The sequence below is a fragment of the Giraffa tippelskirchi genome, chromosome 5 (assembly GCF_054371585.1).
Source record: "Giraffa tippelskirchi isolate mGirTip1 chromosome 5, T2T-mGirTip1v1.2.pri, whole genome shotgun sequence".
NCBI classification, from domain to species: Eukaryota; Metazoa; Chordata; class Mammalia; order Artiodactyla; family Giraffidae; genus Giraffa; species Giraffa tippelskirchi.
This window is the reverse complement of record NC_137279.1, coordinates 48,664,878-48,684,033: the sequence shown is the minus strand read 5'-3', so window position 1 is coordinate 48,684,033 and position 19,156 is coordinate 48,664,878. Positions and strand designations below refer to the sequence as shown.

At 34.6% G+C, this 19,156-nt stretch overlaps 1 protein-coding gene across 10 annotated transcripts in view; it reads right to left on the bottom strand.

Annotated features, from left to right (window-relative positions):
* The window catches only part of CDC42BPA (CDC42 binding protein kinase alpha), a 292,824-nt gene that overhangs the window by 171,835 nt on the left and 101,833 nt on the right, over positions 1 to 19,156 (bottom strand). For all 10 annotated transcript variants that reach the window (XM_081486909.1, XM_081486911.1, XM_081486910.1 and 7 more), the window contains 2 exons: positions 17,958 to 18,053; positions 1,325 to 1,473 (listed from right to left, as the gene is read on the bottom strand). In XM_081486909.1, coding sequence (XP_081343035.1) covers positions 1,325 to 1,473; positions 17,958 to 18,053 — 245 coding nt within the window. The remainder of the gene's footprint in view (positions 1 to 1,324; positions 1,474 to 17,957; positions 18,054 to 19,156) is intronic.

Here is a 19,156-nt window from a genome sequence, read left to right as displayed (position 1 = left end):
TGTGAGCTGACTAAAGTTTCTCTAAACTCCACAAGTCTAAGACTAGCATTCTTTAAATGTTCAATGAAATGATATTTTAAAAGTATTTTTAAATGACAGTCCTCAGCTAAAATCTTGGATTACTGCTTAAGCAACAAAAAAGCACTTTGGGTTCTTATCCTATAATTCACTCTGGAGACCACAGTACCATCTTAAAAACTGCATTGTGCTTTATAATTTTCAAAATGTGTTCATGTTTTTGTTTTCAATAAACTTTGATATTATCAGATATCAACAGAGAAAAGCATGCAAATAGGAAAAGTGAAATTGAGATCTGAAAAATACAAACATTTTTAACCAAAATATTTTTTTAATGATGTCCTAAAACTTCATTACTAATTAAATCAATCATCATAAGATATTCACAACATAAGATACCTACATCAAAATAAACACTGAGACAGAAAATTTTTTTCTTCCCCCATTCCTGTTCTTCACAGAGATTACACTTATCACCTGCAACTCAAAAGAAACACCCATGGCTCTCTTGGCATAAGTTATCCGAAGTGAGGTCACTAGACCAGCAGCAGTACTAGTAGCATCACCTGAGAAGGTGTGAGTTAGTTAGTTTTAGTCACTAAGTCGTGTCCAACTCACGGGGTCAGAGTCGGACATGACTTAGCGACTAAAACTAACTAACTCACACCTTCTCAGATGATGCTACTGATAACTGCTGCTGGTCTAGAGATGCCAATTCTCCAGCCCCATCCAACCTACTAAACCAGAAACTCTGGAGTTTTAACAGCCCTCCATATGACTCTGATGCATATCCTGAAGTTTTCAAACCACTGTCTGAGAAAAGGATTGTTTTTCTAACAGGCCAGGATCCCTTTACCTCCTTCTCCTTAGTGTCTCTGCCCTCCCACATTTTGCACAACTCAAAAGATTTTCTCATCTGAATGATTAATTCACCAATAACTCTGGAAGGATGTCCTACTTTCTTTCTTTTTAAAATGTGAAGCTGCCTTTTAAACCATCCAATAAGTTTTAACATTTTTTATTACACATAAATTATGAGATGTTTAAATAGACAGAGATTTTTAATATCTGAAAACAGGCATAAGAACAAGCCTATGTAAAAGTCATTTTGTAAATGGCCTTTTTCTTTTCATTCCATCTTAAACTATATACAAAATAACACATTTGTAGGAAATTTTTAAAATAAATCATTATACCTGTCAAATAGTTTACAAAGAAGAAATCATCCCATGGTCATCAAAATGATCACTTTCTTACAAAACATCTGACATTTATATAATCCACTCCTTCACTACATCTTACTCACCTGTGTACATAATGCAGCTGATGAACTGAATCAATTGCTATCACCATCTCAGCCAAGTAAAATCGAGCCATGTCTTCAGGCAACCTATCTTCAAATTTGCTGAGTAGAGTAAGCAAATCCCCACCAACATAATAATCCATAACCAGGTACTAGGAATGAAAATATAAAATGTACTCAATAAATACAAGTGAAAAATCAATGTACTTAATGTACAGCAAGGTCAAACAGCACCAGATCAAATACTTTTGTTGTTAGTTAACAAGAAGCTATGTAAGACGACCAGCAGCATTCACAATAAGTCAAAATTTCATCAAGTAGTAAACAAATCTTCTAACAACTGGAACAGGGAAAAACATGGGATTATCATTACTTTGATGTTGTCTTTGAAAAGTGAAAAATAACATCATTATCATCAACCTACAACAACAGACCACAGTTTTACCAACATTTCATAGAAGAATAAACATTTTAATTCTCCAAATAAATTTCAGAAACTCATAATATAAGACAGTCATTTATGCTGAAAAAATTCATCTTCATCATCACTATATTTTCCTTATTTCATCTTGAACCAGTAAAGACTTTTCTTAGGTATACATAAACAGAAGTGAACTAATTTTAGATACAAACTCTGATGGGTATGTAATATTGTGATTCATAATAAGAAATATATATTTTTGGGGGATAGAGCAGAGAGCTCCTTAAAACCACTGGAATTTCCCAAATGACAAGATAAAGGTGCCTTTTGTTATTTATAACAAGTTCCTTTCAGCCACACCAGAGTTTATAAGGTGACTTTTGGAAAACCTCTAGGAAACCTAAGGATGAGGGCTGGTTGCCTGGGGAACCAACCAAGGTAGAGTATCAGAACTTTCAGTCTCACATCCTCACCCCCAGAGCCCTCACTCATGACCTCCAGGGAAAGGAACTGGAAATTGAATAAATCATCAACATCCATATGATCCAGCAATCCCACTCCTGGGCTTATATCTGGAGGAAATGATAATTCAAAAAGATACATACACCCTCAATGTTCATAGCAGTACTATTTTAAGTGCCAAGACATGGAAGCAACCTGAATGTTCACTGACAGATAAAAGGATAAAGAAGATGTGCTATATATACATAATGGAATACTACTCAGCTCTTAAAAGCATGAAATAATAACATTTGCAGTAATGTGGATGGATGTAGAGATTATCATACTAAGTGAGAAAGACAAACACCATATGTTATCACTTATCTGTGGAATCCAAAATGTAACACAAACGAGCTTATTTTCAAAACAGAAACAGACTCACTCACATACATAGAAAACAAATATAGGTATGGTTACCAAACGGGAAAGGTGGTGGGAGAGGGATTAATTAGGAGTTTGGGAATAGCACATATAAACTATTGTATATAAAATAAACAATAAGGTCCTACTCCATAGCACAGGGAACTATATTCAATATTCTATAACAAAACATTATGGAAAAGAATATGAAAAAGAATATGCATATATGTGTGTATGTGTATACCTGAATCACATTGCTATACACCAGCAACTAACACAGCATTGTAAATCAACTATGCTTCAATTAAAAAAAAAATCAACGGCCAATTATTTAATCAATCTAAGCAATCATGCTTAAGTTGTGAGGCCTTCATAAAAACTCAGCATGGGGTTTACAGAGCGCCTAGGTTGACGGACAAGCGGAGGTGCTGGGAGAGTGGTGCATCCTGGCAGTGGGCATGAAGCTCTGTGCCTACCCTTCACATCTCTTTCACTGGGCTGCTCCTGGGTTCTGTGAGCTGCTTTAGCAAAGAAGTTGAATTTGAGGAGAGGGTGGTGGAAATCTCTCATCTACAGCCTGGAGGTCAGAAGCACAAGTAACAACATGGACTTTGCTTTTGGGGACATCTTAAGGCCTGAATCCTTAACCTGTGAGATTTGATGCCTTCTCTAGGTGGACAGTATGAGAACTGAGTTAAATTAGAGGATGCCCAGCTGGTGTGGGAGAATTGCTTGACCTGTGGAAAACCCACACATCTAATGTAAGAAGTGAAGTAGAGTGCAATAATGTAAATAAAAACAATAGTGTTCCTTCACAGTGTGTGTATACCAAAAAAAGAAAAAACAAGGAGCATACAACAAAATGCAGTCTGGGTTGATAGATTATAGACTATGTCTGTCATAACTTTTTGTTATTTTCTAGACTACTTCTTTGTTATTTTCTACATATGTATTACATATAGATGTGTATATTGTTATGTTACATATTTATGTTATACAGTGAGTGAAAGCTAAACATAGTGGAAAGAAAGCTTTTACTCAGAAAGACCTGTATTCAAATTCTAACTGTGGATTATAAGTGGCTTTTGAAAAATTAATTCCCTTGGCACTTTACTTTCTTATCTATATAACTACAATAATGATACTTTCTCCAGAGTACAGCACTTAGCAAGAGAAGGTTAGTAAATAGAATATATTTAAATGCCAGTTATAATGTCTTTAAGGTGATTTTATTATAGAAGGGAGTTACTATTTCAAGTTTATTACCAAGGTGACATTAAGATTTAAAAGTCTTGGGAAAATTCACATTCTTATTATTATACATTAAAATGATTAGCATGGCCAATTTTGTTAAAGAAAAGAAACATTTCATTTTGTTAATCCTTGAAAATCAATGTATTTCAAATCATGGTCTATGGTTTACTTGCTGTATTTACTAGGCCTAATATTTAACAGACTGTCAAGAAAGTTAGAACAGATTAATTTAATGTAGTAAAATTTTGTTAACCTAAACATGTTGCTAAAATTGGCAATGGATATAGAGAAGAAATCCACAGCTCTAATTCTAAAAAGAAGTACTCTGAGTATAGTAGCAAACACAGAAACTATTCAAATAAAAAAAAACTATTAAAGCTAGAATCTAATATTTTTATATACAGAAAGTCATAAAACATAACTCTTTCTCCAATAAACATTTACTAGGTACCAATCAGGATTTTTCTTTTGGTTACCACACAGAGGATAAATAGATCAAAGGCTTCTACATCAAAAGCTCTCCTCTCTTGAGAGTGTACTCTATTCCTGCCATACCAGAATCCTAAAGTGTGAGTATACCATCTATCAATAAAGAGCTAAAAAATAATCATCCTAACATTTTTTCCACTCACAGTCACCATTTAAAACTTAGGCTCCAAGAGTCATCATCTATTTCTACTTTCATCCTCATATGATTTGTGCTTCCCTTAACAAACCCAGAACTCCACGAATTCCTTCCCTTCCAGTCTTTCAATGTGCATTATTGTATCTCTTCTACAGTATATAACCATCCTTGAGATAGACTAAAACATAGGTACTTAAGTATTCCTTGCTTTCCTATCCTGCCTGCCTTTGACTATTCACAGTTTCCCCCTACCTTGTCCTCAGAGGGAGGTAAAGTAGGTGCAGTTAAGACAGAGTTCAGCAACTGGGAAAAGCAAGAAGCAGAAAACACAAAAGGAGATTTGCAAGAGAAAAGAAAATGAACTATACTTGCAGTAGGGTTTTAGTGTTAGGCAGATAAAACGCATCCAAAAAGGCAGACAAGTAATAATCTCACGTAGGAAAAAAAGGCCCTTTTCCTCTACAACATATCCCAGTGACTGTCTCTAAGTCATTCTTTTATGCTTTCGCCTTTATTATTCACTACAACATTCAACTAAATCATCAGGGTTTTGCTGAGTCTACTTCCTACTAAATCTGTTAAGTCCATCTGCTTCTAACTCTAGCAACTATAAACTATCCTAATCCAGGCTCCAGGCTTCTCTTGACTATATCACTACTGCAAGTTTATGGCCAAAGTGAACAGCTTTCTGTAATACATTTTATTCTGTAGATAATTTTCTTGGGAGTGGAAAATAGAATATAGAACAAGAGAGGGACAAATGAAATCATTCACTAATTCCATATTGATATATATATATATAACGTACTAGGTGCTAACATTACATGTATGCAGAGGAGATACAATTAACAAGACATAGTTTTTGCCTTCATGGTATTTACAATCTAATGAAGAAAAAATACAAATTAATGGGCATTTTTAATGTAATATAAATCTCTGACAGGGATAAGCAGAGGGTATTGTTATAGGCTGTTAAAGGAAAAGAACCTATTTTTAATCTGGTTCATTCATTCATCTGAAATTTATTGATTTTTATACAAGATGTGAAGAGTATTTTCTCATATACAGAGAGTCAATTATCTAAAACACATAGTTAAATACTCCATTCTTTCCTTCAATTTAATTGAAATGCCCCTTCATCGTATTTTAAGATGCTAAATACACTTGGGTCTGCTCTTGGACACTCTATTCTGCTATAGTTGTCTATTTCTGTATCAGTATCATACTGTTCTCACTGACTAATCAGTAAAATGTAATATCCAGTAGGACAAGTATCTACTTCTTACAGGCTGACTATCTTTAAAATACTCAATATGACAACAATATCTTTAAACAAGTTTAAGAAAATTAGAGACTGAGAGGCAACATTCAGATGACATGTTGAGGAGATGATAATCCCAACATAGAGGTCCTACCAACTGTCAAGAAGAGGGGAAGGAATCCAACACAACTAGGCTGAGGCTATTAACAGGTAACTCACTTAAGAGGAAACACAATTAGCCAATTAATACATAATCAAAACCAAAGCAACAATGAGATATCTTTCATCAATGAGACTAGCAAAAAGACCACTACTGTTTTAGAGAAAGTGAGTTTAAAAACAAACACTGATTTTCTGGAAGATGAGTGACTACAACTATTCGGGAAAGTAATTTCACAGTATTTATTGAACTTTAAAAGATGCATACCCCTCGATCTAGCATTGAGAAAGCATAAAAGAATGACTTAGAGACAGTCACTCAGTCATGTCCGACTTTTTGCAACCCCATGGACTGCAGCACACCAGGTCTCCCTGTCCATCACCAACTCCCGGAGCTTACTCAAATTCATGTCCATTGAGTTGGTGATGCCATCCAACCATCTCATCCTCTGTTGTCCCCTTCTCCTCCCACCTTCAAATATAGTCAATTAAAATAAAAGCTCCAATGTGTAAGGCATATGGGCAAGTATGCTTACTGCACAGCACTGTTGATAACTGGAGCAAATATGAAAAAATGAATAGAGATCAACAACAAAACTGGTAACTGGATCCATTGAATATATTCATTCTGTGAAATATTATACTGTTGCCCAAGAGAAAATTAAACATCTATGCCCATGAGATATAGTGTAATATATACTTTGTAATTCCATTTTTATAAAAAGGAAGAAAATATCATACACACACAAACATACAATTCTACAAAGCATAAAAAATGAAAGGATACAAAGTTAACATCAGTTACCTTAAGAGGGTGAAACTATTAACTTTTTAATGTATACAGATCACTGCACTATAGAAGGGGAAAAAAATCTAGTCAAGCTGAAGTTGGCCAATGGAGTAAAGTTCTGAAAAAGGCCAAAAGAGATGGAGTCAAAGGCAAAGGACAATAAGAATAATCCTAAATATAAAGATATACTTCATCCACATTGAGAAAAAAGAAGAGGTCCAAATATGGATAAATTTCTATACAGGGGAGAGAGAAAAGGAAATGCTGAGGTCAGAGCATAGATAGTTAAAGTTCATGCTGGAGTAGCTAATGGTTTTCATTTTCTCCCAGAAGCAGGAATTATAGAATGAAGGTACAGTAATATTTATACAATGTCCTATACTGGAGATAGGGATATGACTGTTTATTCCTACCTTATGGCTATGTAATAAAAGAGAATGAAGATCAATTATTTGCCCAAACATACATTAAAGAGTGGGAAAGTCAGAACTCGGGGTTCTTGATTCTCTGATCAGTTTCCATCTTACTCAAATTAAAGAGAATCAGCATTCAGTAAAAAAGCTGCCAATATCCATGACATAAAGAGCATGTGCTAAGCACCAGGATAACAAAAAAGAAATTAAGGATACAGGCTGAGTCTTCAGAAATCTTGTACCCCTCCAAAATAAATAGGTCTCTAGATGTGAATATACACATCAGAAAATTTCCAATTCTGAATTTCTAAAAAATCCTTAATTAAAAGTTTTATTTTTTAAGGAACAACATTCCAAGGAAAGAATGTTAAAGTATGTGAAAACATACAAAAAATAAATTGTGTCCAAAGGAAAAAACATTTCACAGAACAGATATGCTTTAGAAGTCTTCTGAGGGAGAACATCAAACTCTTAGTTATCTTGTTGTAACATGAAGAGATTAACAGTCAGTCCTTAGAGCTCCACTTTTATTTATCCCTTCTAGCTTTTTGTTTTTTCACTCTTTACAAAAATACCTAACTATTCCTATCTTCAGCACAAACTGGATTCCTGTAAAGAATTTGAAGTTCATATGACTAAATACAATTCAATAAATATCTTTCATCCTCTAATCAGTTTACAAATGATAATTTAAAAATTAAAATGTTTGCTTTAAATATCTTCCTGTTTTTTCTCAAACAAAAAAAAATAACTAAATAGTAAAGAGTGGATAAAAAAATATGAAGAAGAAAATTTTGCTGATTTGTAATAAACTTAAAGTTTATGTGTCCATATACATGCAACCAAGTAGGCTTGACTTTAGTGAGTTTTTCTTAAGGAAAAAAATGTTCTAGTCATTCATTAAATTATTCAGCTTCTACCTAGTAAAATGCACGTATGCTATAATTATTGTTTCATAAACTGACTATAGTGATACCTGAACTTATTACAAATGAAAGTCAAGTCACTGAATATTTATCACAGCTTTCTTGAACTGTATAGCTCTGAAAATTCTATTACTTGTTTGACTGGTTTAGGGCTACTAGGGTTAAAAGTTATTCTGGAAAATAACTATGTATAATAAAATTTCCTTTTGGGTGACTAAAGTTAGGCTTGTCAATATATTTAAATGATTTTATTTTCTTATATTTTATAAATATTCAAAAGAAAATCTTTGATGATAACTAAGATAATTTAGGACTTCTGACTCATACCATGAAGGTTTCCCTAAAGAAAAATTAACAGTTTACTGGAGATCTGAGTTCTAGAGCATTTCAGTCCTCCTCAGTTACTGTGAAACTTTAATTCTAATATAATTAATGACCAGTATATACACACAATTTCTTAGAAATGTCTCTGAAAAAGAAGTATTAATCCTGGTGTCAAATGCAAAAAGCACATATAAGACTCAATAACTCAGACAAGAGAGAACCTCTGAGCTACAAATCAGGCTTTTTAAATTGAAAATTAGGCAAAATTTTTCCATATAAAATTTGGCATTTGGCCACTTTATTTCCATATCTATGTATTTCTATATTTATAGCAAAATATAGATTTTAAGCAAACCATAAGTATACAGTGTTATATCTATCCACAGTAGAATATATTGTCATAGTGGTCTATAGTCCTTATCTTAAAATTTTTGCAAAGCTATGATAAACTGCTATAATTTTGCTAAGCAAATACTTGGCAAATGTTTGACTTACTCTTAAATTTGCTGATCTAGGCAGATTATATTTGAAATGATACAGTCATCCCTAAAATTTAATGTAAGTATAGTAAATTCAAGTCAAATATTCCATTCAATTTAACAACTGAGCAACTAAAATGTGCAAAGCTCTATGTCATGACTTTTAGGCTATTCTGACTATAACCTACAATAAAAAATATGGTTTATATGAATATTCAGTAATCATAAAAGAAATAAATGTTATGAAATAATATTTATTCTTATTACCTGAACTCTGTCATTTGCTACTCTATTTAATTTTTTTAAATGCTGGTTTTAACCCACTAAGTTGATTTTATAACTCATTAATGGGTCACAATTTGAAGTCTGAAAAACACTACTATACTCTGGAAGTATGTATGGAATATAAGACCAAGTAATGACCATGCTTGAACACCTTGACCTGTCCTGATATCAGATAAACCCCACAACTATTAAGTTTCACTAATCTTTAATTATATTTTAGCTAAAGATAGCAGGGTTCATGTTATTTATTCAAAAAAATTTTAAGTTGTACCAAAAAAATCAAATATACACACACAGATTAATCATGTAATAGCAGTACTAAAAATGTAAAGGTAAAATGAAATAGGAAAGATTAATTCAAATTGTGAATTCTGAATTACTTTAAGAAACAGAATTTGAGCACAGTTTTCAAGTACTGGCTAGACTTCAACAGGACTAGTGGCAGGAAGAGGAAGAGGAGTGACATAGTATGAGAGGTATTATGGAAAATAAAAATGAAGAAAAGTATAGAAGAGTACAGACAATGTTCAAGAACGGAGGGTATTCCACTGAGGCTGAAACACAAAATTTGGGTGGGCACAATATTTCCAGTCATCTCTTTTTTATTTAGCACCTTGGACTGCAAGGAGATCAAATCACTCAATCCCAAAGGAAATCAATCCTGAATATTCACTGGAAGGACTGATGCTGAAGCTGAAGTTCTGATATTTTGGCCACCTGATGCAAAGGGCCAACTCATTAGAAAAGACCCTGATGCTGGGAAAGATTGAAGGAAGAAGCAGACGGGGACAACAGAGGATAAGATGCGTGGATGGCATCACTGACTCAATGGATGTGAGTTTGAGCTCTGTCTCACATTCAGGAGACGGTGAAGAACAGGGAAGCCTGGTGTGCTGCGGCCCATGGTGTCTCAAAGAGTCGGACATAAATGAACAATAACAACAACAATACTAAACACTGTTAATGGTTTCCTCTACCAACTCTCCTTGCTTTAGTTTTCATGGTGCAGTATTTTGATTTTTTCTTGCTCTGATCATGTCCACAAGTTTTCTACTTCAAGTGTCCTAGCTCCGTCTTCTCTAGGCACACCTGTTTTCTCATTTCACAAGCACTATTTGTTGATTCTCATTCGCTCCTTGTATTCACTGTTGTCTGCAAAAGGTGTTGGCCAAGTTTTCTTGTAAAGGACTACATAGTAAATAGGGTTTAGGCTTGGCAGGCCAAGAGACAAAATCAAAATAATATATAGGTACATTATATAATAACAGAAAAAACATTTCCACATATTTCATTAGCAAAATTCAAAATATAATGATAATTAGTACAATTTTGGTAATACAGACTACTAAAGAGAAAATGTAATACTTTTGTAAGGAGAGAGGACTATAAAAGTTTGCTTAACTGGGGTTCACGGGGCTCAAAGTTAGTGATCCCTATCATCAAAAGAAAGTTGAAGTGAAAGTCGCTCTGTCATGTTCAACTCTTTGTGACCCCACGGACTATACAGTCCATGGAATTCTCTAGGCCAGAATACAGGAATGGGTAGCTGTTCCCTTCTCCAGGGTATCTTCCTGACCCAGGAATTGAACTGGGGTCTCCTGAATTGCAGGCAGATTCTTTACCAGCTGAACTAGCAGGGAAGCCTCAAGTCATCAAAAATCTGCTGGGAAAACTGGTCAACCACTTGTAAAAGAATGAAACTAGAACATTTCCTAACACCGTACACAAAAATAAACTCAAAATGGATTAAAGATCTAAATGTAAGACCAGAAACAATAAAACTCCTAGAGGAAAACATAGGCAAAACACTCTCCGACATAAATCACAGCAGGATCCTCCATGACCCACCTCCTAGAATATTGGAAATAAAAGCAAAAATAAACAAATGGGACCTAATTAAAATTAAAAGCTTTTGCACAACAAAGGAAACTATAAACAAGGTGAAAAGACAGCCTTCAGAATGGGAGAAAATAATAGCAAATGAAGCAACAGACAAACAATTAATATCAAAAATATACAAGCAACTTCTGCAGCTGAATTCCCGAAAAATAAACGACCCAATCAAAAAATGGGCCAAAGAACTAAACAGACATTTCTCCAAAGAAGACATACAGATGGCTAACAAACACATGAAAAGATGCTCAACATCACTCATTATTAGAGAAATGCAAATCAAAACCACAATGAGGTATCATTTCACACCAGTCAGAATGGCTGCTATCCAAAAGTCTACAAGCAATAAATGCTGGAGAGGGTGTGGAGAAAAGGGAACCCTCTTACACTGTTGGTGGGAATGCAAACTAGTACAGCCACTATGGAGAACAGTGTGGAGATTCCTTAAAAAACTGGGAATAGAACTGCCATATGACCCAGCAATCCCACTGCTGGGCATATACACCGAGGAAACCAGAATTGAAAGAGACGCGTGTACCCCAATGTTCATCGCAGCACTGTTTACAATAGCCAGGACATGGAAGCAACCTAGATGTCCATCAGCAGACGAATGGATAAGGAAGCTGTGGTACATATACACAATGGAATATTACTCAGCCATTAAAAAAAATACATTTGAATCGGTTCTACTGAGATGGATGAAACTGGAGCCCATTATACAGAGTGAAGTAAGCCAGAAAGAAAAACAACAATACAGTATACTAATGCATATATATGGAATTTGAAAGATGGTAACGATAACCCTATATGCGAGACAGAATAAGAGACACAGATGCATGGAACAATTTTATGGACTCTGAGGGAGAAGGTGAGGGTGGGACGTTCTGGGAGAATAGCATTGAAACATGTATATTATCATATGTGAAACAGAACACCATTCCATGTTCGATGCATGAGACAAGGGCTCAGGGCCGGGGTAATGGGATGATCCAGAAGGATGGGATGGGGAGGGAGATGGGTGGGGGGTCCAGGAGGGGGAACACATGTAAACCCATGGCTGATTCATGTCAATGTATGGCAAAAACTATTGCAATGTTGTGAAGTGATTGGCCCCCAACTAAAATAAATAAATTTATTAAAAAAAAATAAAATAAAATAAAAAGAGATTGTTAATACGATGAAAAAAAAAAAAATCTACTGCAAATGTAAATCTGTAAATGCTGATCTACAATGAACATTCTACACATCCCATCTGTGAAACTATCTATTCACCAGAAAAGGTATTGGTGTCAGTTCATGAGTATATAATTTTGATTGAGCATATTCTTCAGTTGTAAGGCATTTATAGAACGATATTAAATTTTTCTCCTGATACTTGGGTTTAAGCATGTCATTATTGCAGATTAACCACTTCTAAGTGAAAGTTAGATGGAAGTTCTTCACTGCCCAGTTAAACGGATTTTGAACTATGAACATTTCCTTTGCACTTGCATCAAGTCCCAAAAACTGATGTTAGAACTGTAGTTTGACCTCAAAAGATCTATCTGCTGCAAATATATATGGAAATGGAGATCTTTCTCCTTTTCACTTTTGACAATATGGGAAGTAGATACAGCAGCTTGACATTTCTTGTAATTCAAACAGTAGCATAGTTTTTCATATAAGTGTTGTTTTGCCTTGTAATCTTATATTAAATTTATTTTGAAAACATATCAAGTCTACAGGAAAAGCTAATTTCCAAGCCTATTCAATACTTTACAATAATGGTTGAAGGTGGGGTTTTGGGTTCAGAAATATTTCAGCCAGCCCTTTGTTCAAAATACTGTAATAAAACGTTACCACTGCAAAATCAATGAACGGGTGCATGGCGTAGCAAGAATGTTTGGCTTTTGATTTGACAAAAAAAAAAAAAAATCCATGGAAATGATAATAGTTGTTTCCAAAAAACTGAATGAAGCGTAACTTTGATACTACTGGTTCAATACATGATAGATTCAAATACTTGCAGCAAACTGCCTGCTGATTAACACGAAAATGAACATCCACAGGCTTTAAGCACCTAATAATTTCACATAATTTGTAAATCTGTCCAAATAAGCCTTTTCCTGTTTTACCACACTCAATTGTAACACATTTTAGCAGATTTCAATTCAAGTTGTATCAAAACAATATTTTCTCAACTTCTTTGAAAATACTGCTGCTGCTGCTGCTAAGTCGCTTCAGTCGTGTCCGACTCTGTGCGACCCTATAGACGGCAGCCTACCAGGCTCCACCGTCCCTAGGATTCTCCAGGCAAGAATACTGGAGTGGGTTGCCATTTCCTTCTCCAGTGCATGAAAGGGAAAAGTCAAAGTGAAGTCGCTCAGTCGTGTCCGACTCTTAGCGACCCCATGGACTATAGCCTACCAGGCTCCTCCGTCCATGGGATTTTCCAGGCAAGAGTACTGGAGTGGGGTGCCATTGGTTGGTGCAAAAGTAACTGCAGTTTTTGCATTGTTGAAATTTGACTTTGATACTGGACTATATTCTTAAATAAATGTGGTTATGTTATGTATCATTTTAATGCACATTTCTCCCTTTATGGTTTTTTTTTTTTGCTACTGACTTATTACTTGCTGTTTATTTTATATTTATTTTAGACTAGGGAAATGATGTTAGACAAAAAGTAAATCCAAGCAATTTTCTTGAGTTCAAAATGGCTCATAAAGCAGCAGAGACAACTCACATCAACAATGCATTTGGTCCAGGAACTGCTAAAGAATGTATAGTGGCAGTTTAAGAAGTTTTGCAAAGGAGACAAGAGCCTTGAAGATGAGGAGCACAGTGGCCATACATTGAAAGTTTACAATGACCAACTGAGAGCCATCACAGAAGCTGATCCTCTTAGAACTACATGAGAAGTTGTCCAAGAATTCAATATTGGCATTCAGTGTTCAATGACATTCTACAGTCATTTGGCATTTGAAGCAAATTGGAAAGGTGAAAAGGCTCAATAAGTGGGTGCCTTATGAGCTGACCGAAAAATCAAAAAAATTATTGCTTTGAAGTGTCATCATCTTTTGTTTTACACAACAGTGAACCATTTCTCGATCAAATTGTGATGTGTGACAAAAAGTGGATTTTATACGACAGTTGGTGATGACCAGCTCAATGGTTGGACCGAGAAGCTCCAAAGCACTTCCCAAAGCCAAACTTGCACCAAATAAAAGGTCATGGTCACTGTTTGGTGGTCTGTTGCAAGTCTGATCTACTACACCTTTCTGAATCCTGGCAAAATCATTACATCTGAGAAGTAGGCTCAGCAAATCAATGAGATGCATTGAAAACTGCAACGCCTGCAGCTAGCACTGGTCAACAGAAAGGGCCCAATTCTCCATGATAATACCCGATTGCACAACCAATGCTTCCAAAGTTGAAGGAATTAGGCTACGAAGTTTTGCCTCATATGCCATATTCACTTGCCCTCTCGCCAACCACTTCTTCAAGTATCTAGATAGCTTACTGCAGGGAAAATGCTTCCACAACCAGCAGGATGCAGAAAATGCTTTCCAAGAATTCATCGACTCCCAAAGCATGGATTTTTACACTACAGGAATAAACTTATTTCTCATTGGCAAAAATGTGTTGATTGTAATGGTTCCTATTTTGATTAGTAAAGATTTATTTGAGCCTAGTTATAATGATTTAAAATTCATAGTCCAAAATTGCAATTACGTTTGCACCAACCTAATAATATGACAATAATGATTCCACAAAAACTATTCAGAGAGGCTAATTCCTCAGACACTTCAAACTCAAACACTGATTCCTCAAACAACAAGGATTGAGCAGAATCGGCAACATCTTTCAACTCAAGAGTCAAAGAAAACCTCTCAATGTGATAGGAGATGATTATCTCCCTGGTTTTATAACCCACCATTGATGCTCCTTCCAATGTCCTCAATTCTTTGAGTAACTGTTCTCCTTAAGACTTAGACAAATTTATTTTCTGTGGACACATTTCTTTGGCTGCTGCAATCATATATGATTTAATTAACTTAATATTGGTCAATGGCTTTCCTTGCTTGGTTAATAAGTGAGACACTCAGGTACTATAGCTCAGGTACTATAGTTGCAGCCTCACTTCCATTTTTTATTTTGTGAAGAGATTTTGCTATGGTAAGATATTGGGTTACATTTTCTAACTTTTCTGACTGCTGTTTTCCTGTGACTTAGGAATGTTGTGATGAGTGCTCAGTTTAGCAGTGTAGACATTCACTGTATTCTATTAGTACAAGTGAAGCACAGTAGTGTAATAAACACCATGCTGTAATTTAATTCATTAATAAAATAATCCACAATCTACTGTGCCTTAAGAGCATGATATTTGAAAAACCTACTTTTCTTATTTTGACATGAGGTCTATGCGCTATTAATTTAAGTACAAAATGCCATGGTAGAGCAATATATATACACACACATATACATACATATATACAGCACTTGAAATGTCACTGCAATTTATAGTCTGCTGAGCACAGCAGTGCAAAGCAATGAGTAACACATATAGTGTGTTACCCTCTGTCACAGTGCCTGTCTCCATCACAAATAGTCAACTTTGCCACCGAGGCACAAAAGCAGCCATAGGTAGTATGCAAATCAATGGCATGGCTATGTCAATAAAACTACAGACAGTGAAATCTGAACTTTAGAAGATTCACATGCCACAAAATATTCTTCTTTTGATTTCTTTTCAACTATTTAAAAATGTAAAAATAATTCTTAGCTTGCAGGCTGTGTGAAAATAGGTGGTGGTCCAGCTTTAAACCACAGGTCAGAGTTTACCAAAATCTGGTCTATAAGATAATAACTCCAAAATAAATGGTGCTATTTACCCTTAGAAACACCAGACTAATATCTACAACCCATTAAATAGATCACACTATAATTCAAGCCCAACATATACCAAATTAAAGTAATCATTTTCCCATCTACTCTAAATTTTCTCTTCCTTCCTGTATTCCCCAACTCCAGAATTAACTACCAAGTACTGGACCCCATAAATCAGACACCAGAAAACTTTGATTCCTCTCTCCACCAATGATATTCACTCTAACACAATTTCTAATTATTTTACTTCCTAAATAGTACTTGAATCCATTCCCCCTCTCTATCAGCTTTATTCAAATCCTCACTACCTGTTACCTGAATATTGTCTCCTAACTAGTCTCTCTAGTCTAGCCCTCTGAAATCCATCCTTCACACTGCTGCTAAGATGTTCTGTATAAAATACAAAACTGATTATCACACTGTCCTTAAAATCCTCCTTGACATTAGAATAAATTTGAACTCTTCTGCATGGCCTACATTCAGGAAGCCTCATTTTACATCTCTCTCCCCTCCTTATCATAATCATATTAGCCTTCCTCTCATTCCTCTGACAGCCCTATCCTTTCCTGCCACAAAATCTTCTACAGTCTTAAAACAGCAGTTTTGGTCTGAGAAAGAACCCTGAAAGAGCATGACAGAAAGTAGAAGGAGGAAAGCTAAGATATCAATCAGGGCTGTTGCTTTTCTATATGCTTCACTGTCTAGGCTTTCAGATATGAAAGTGAAAGTCAAAGTCACTCTGTCATGTTTGACTCTTTGTGACCCCATGGACTATAGAGTCCATGGAATTCTCTAGGCCAGAATACTGGAATGGGTAGCTGTTCCCTTCTCCAGGGGATCTTCCCAACCCAGGTCTCCTGCATTGCAGGCAGATTCTTTACCAACTAAGCTGGCTTTCAGATATAATGTCATTTTAAAAATCATGAGTTCTATGATTTAAAAAAATTTTGCTTTTGAAACTCATGGCTGTCAAAGTCTAATTTACTTACTATAATGTATAAAGTGCTATACAGTGTGACTCATGCATCTCTCCTCCCTCATCGCCAAAGCCTCTTTCTCTATCCTCCATCAACAGGAACATAACAGGTGGCTTCAGATCTCCATGTTCACCAACCCCTCTCTGCCTCTTCTCCCTTCTTGGTTTAGCCAACTTACACTTGTCTTAGAAGAGCCCTTATTGACTTTATCTCTTTGAATAAATGTTATATTTTCTTTATAGGAAACAATGTGAAAATATTACTTAATTGACTGTAAATTGCTTATCTGGCTCCCCTCACAAGAATGTAAGAATAAGATCTTTGTCTCTTATTTACTACTGGATCGCTAGAATCTAAAGAACAGTGCAGAGCATACAGGACATGTCCAATAAATGTTTATCAAATGAAAAATGTCTTATTAATTTTTATATCCCAGTACATAGTATAGTGGATGGCACAAAGCAGTCACTAAGCATATGCATGCTAAAAAATAAATCTTGAAATAAAAATTGGGGTCAGAAAATGAAGACCCCTGAGTAATAGCCCAGGAATCTTATGTTCAATTGTGGTAGATTCTGTCTTATTTTCCTATTCACTTGTTCATCTCTTCAGTCTTCATTTGGCAGTGTTTCTAATAGTTTGATTTTCCTCCAAGCTCTTCCCCAACTTCTTTTGTCTAGTGGTCCATGATGTTAATATAAAATTAAACAAAGCCTACATTTTAAATATGGCTCTACTTAAAGAGGCACATGACAACTTTGAAAAATATGTAAAATTCTAAATAGTAATAGAATACTATTACATTTACAATACAAATAAAATACATTGACAGAATCATGGGAAAAAAATCCTGACCACCTTTTACAGAATTTAAATCTGTCTGGATTTGACTTACTTACTAAAAAACATTAAAAATTCCAATTGAAAGGTACTGAATTACCCAGGGAAACAAATCTCATATCAAACTTATACTCTCTGAAATACAGCAGTTTTCTAAATAACATTTACATTTAAACAATGCTTAAGAGAAAATAATGCTAATTTTTTTTGCCAATAAAAAGGTAATAAATATATAGAAACATATAAAAATGATTCTTACTAAGTTATTGTCATCCTGGAAAGCATAATGCAAAGTTGTAATCCATTTATTGTCTCCATTCACTAACACATCCCTTTCTTCACGAAAACATGCTGTCTGAAAAGGAAAAAAAAAATTTTAGATAAAGAATACTTTATGCAAAACTAGGAAATATAGTATGCAAACAATTACTCAAATATTTATTATACTTTCTGTTCTGAAAAAGGAATACATCCAACATTATATGACTTTCCAATAAATCAAGTTTCAAAGAACCTTCAAAAACTGAACAACTGAATAGTAAACTCAAAAGTATTTTATATTTAAAATTACTGTTATAGTTCAAAAAATCAGAAAAGTACACAGAATTATTTAACAACCATGGTTCAATCTACCATTTAGATAACACAAATGTCAACAATGTCACATTTACTCCTAACCTATTTGCTTTTAAGAAAACAGAAGTTGTAGCCTTCCTATTTCTAGAGAATTATCATCAGTTCTTCCTCTAAGAAAAATGAATAATCTGAAGTTAGTATATATTCCTCCCATCACATGCTTTATTACACATGTATATGTCCAAAAACAATAGAAATGCTTTGTGTTTTGAAAATTTCCATGAATAGTGTAACTGTATCTATCCCTTTGCAACGTGATTACTTTTTAATCAATAATGGCTATTTAATTTTAATTGCTACAGTATTCCATTCTATGATCATAGCAGAATTGCCTCAAGTAACCCCCCAATCATGAAAACATAGGTTATTCCCAATTTTGCATCATTTCAATATTGCAATAAATATATTTGTACAAAAGAGTTTCTCTAGGGTATACACTTGGAAGCAGAAATGCTAGACTTAAGCATTTTTCAAATTTATCTGACACAACCTACTTTTTTTCCTAAGTGCTACACCAATTTCTACCTTTACCCCAGTGTATGAAATCACCTGTTTTCCACAACATCCTGAACTGCACTTGGCACTGTTAGACTTTTAAGCATGTTTCAATAAGATGGGTATGAAATAATATCTCATCATTCTTTTAATTAGCATATTCTTAAGTACAGATGCAAATAAATAATTTTACAAATGCTTCTTGGATATCTAAGTTTTCTCTTTGAAAAACTCCCTTTGCCCATTTTCTCTAAAGGATTATCTTTTTCTGATTTATAAAAATTTTAATTTATTCTCAGGATATACTCCCATTATTATAAAGCTACA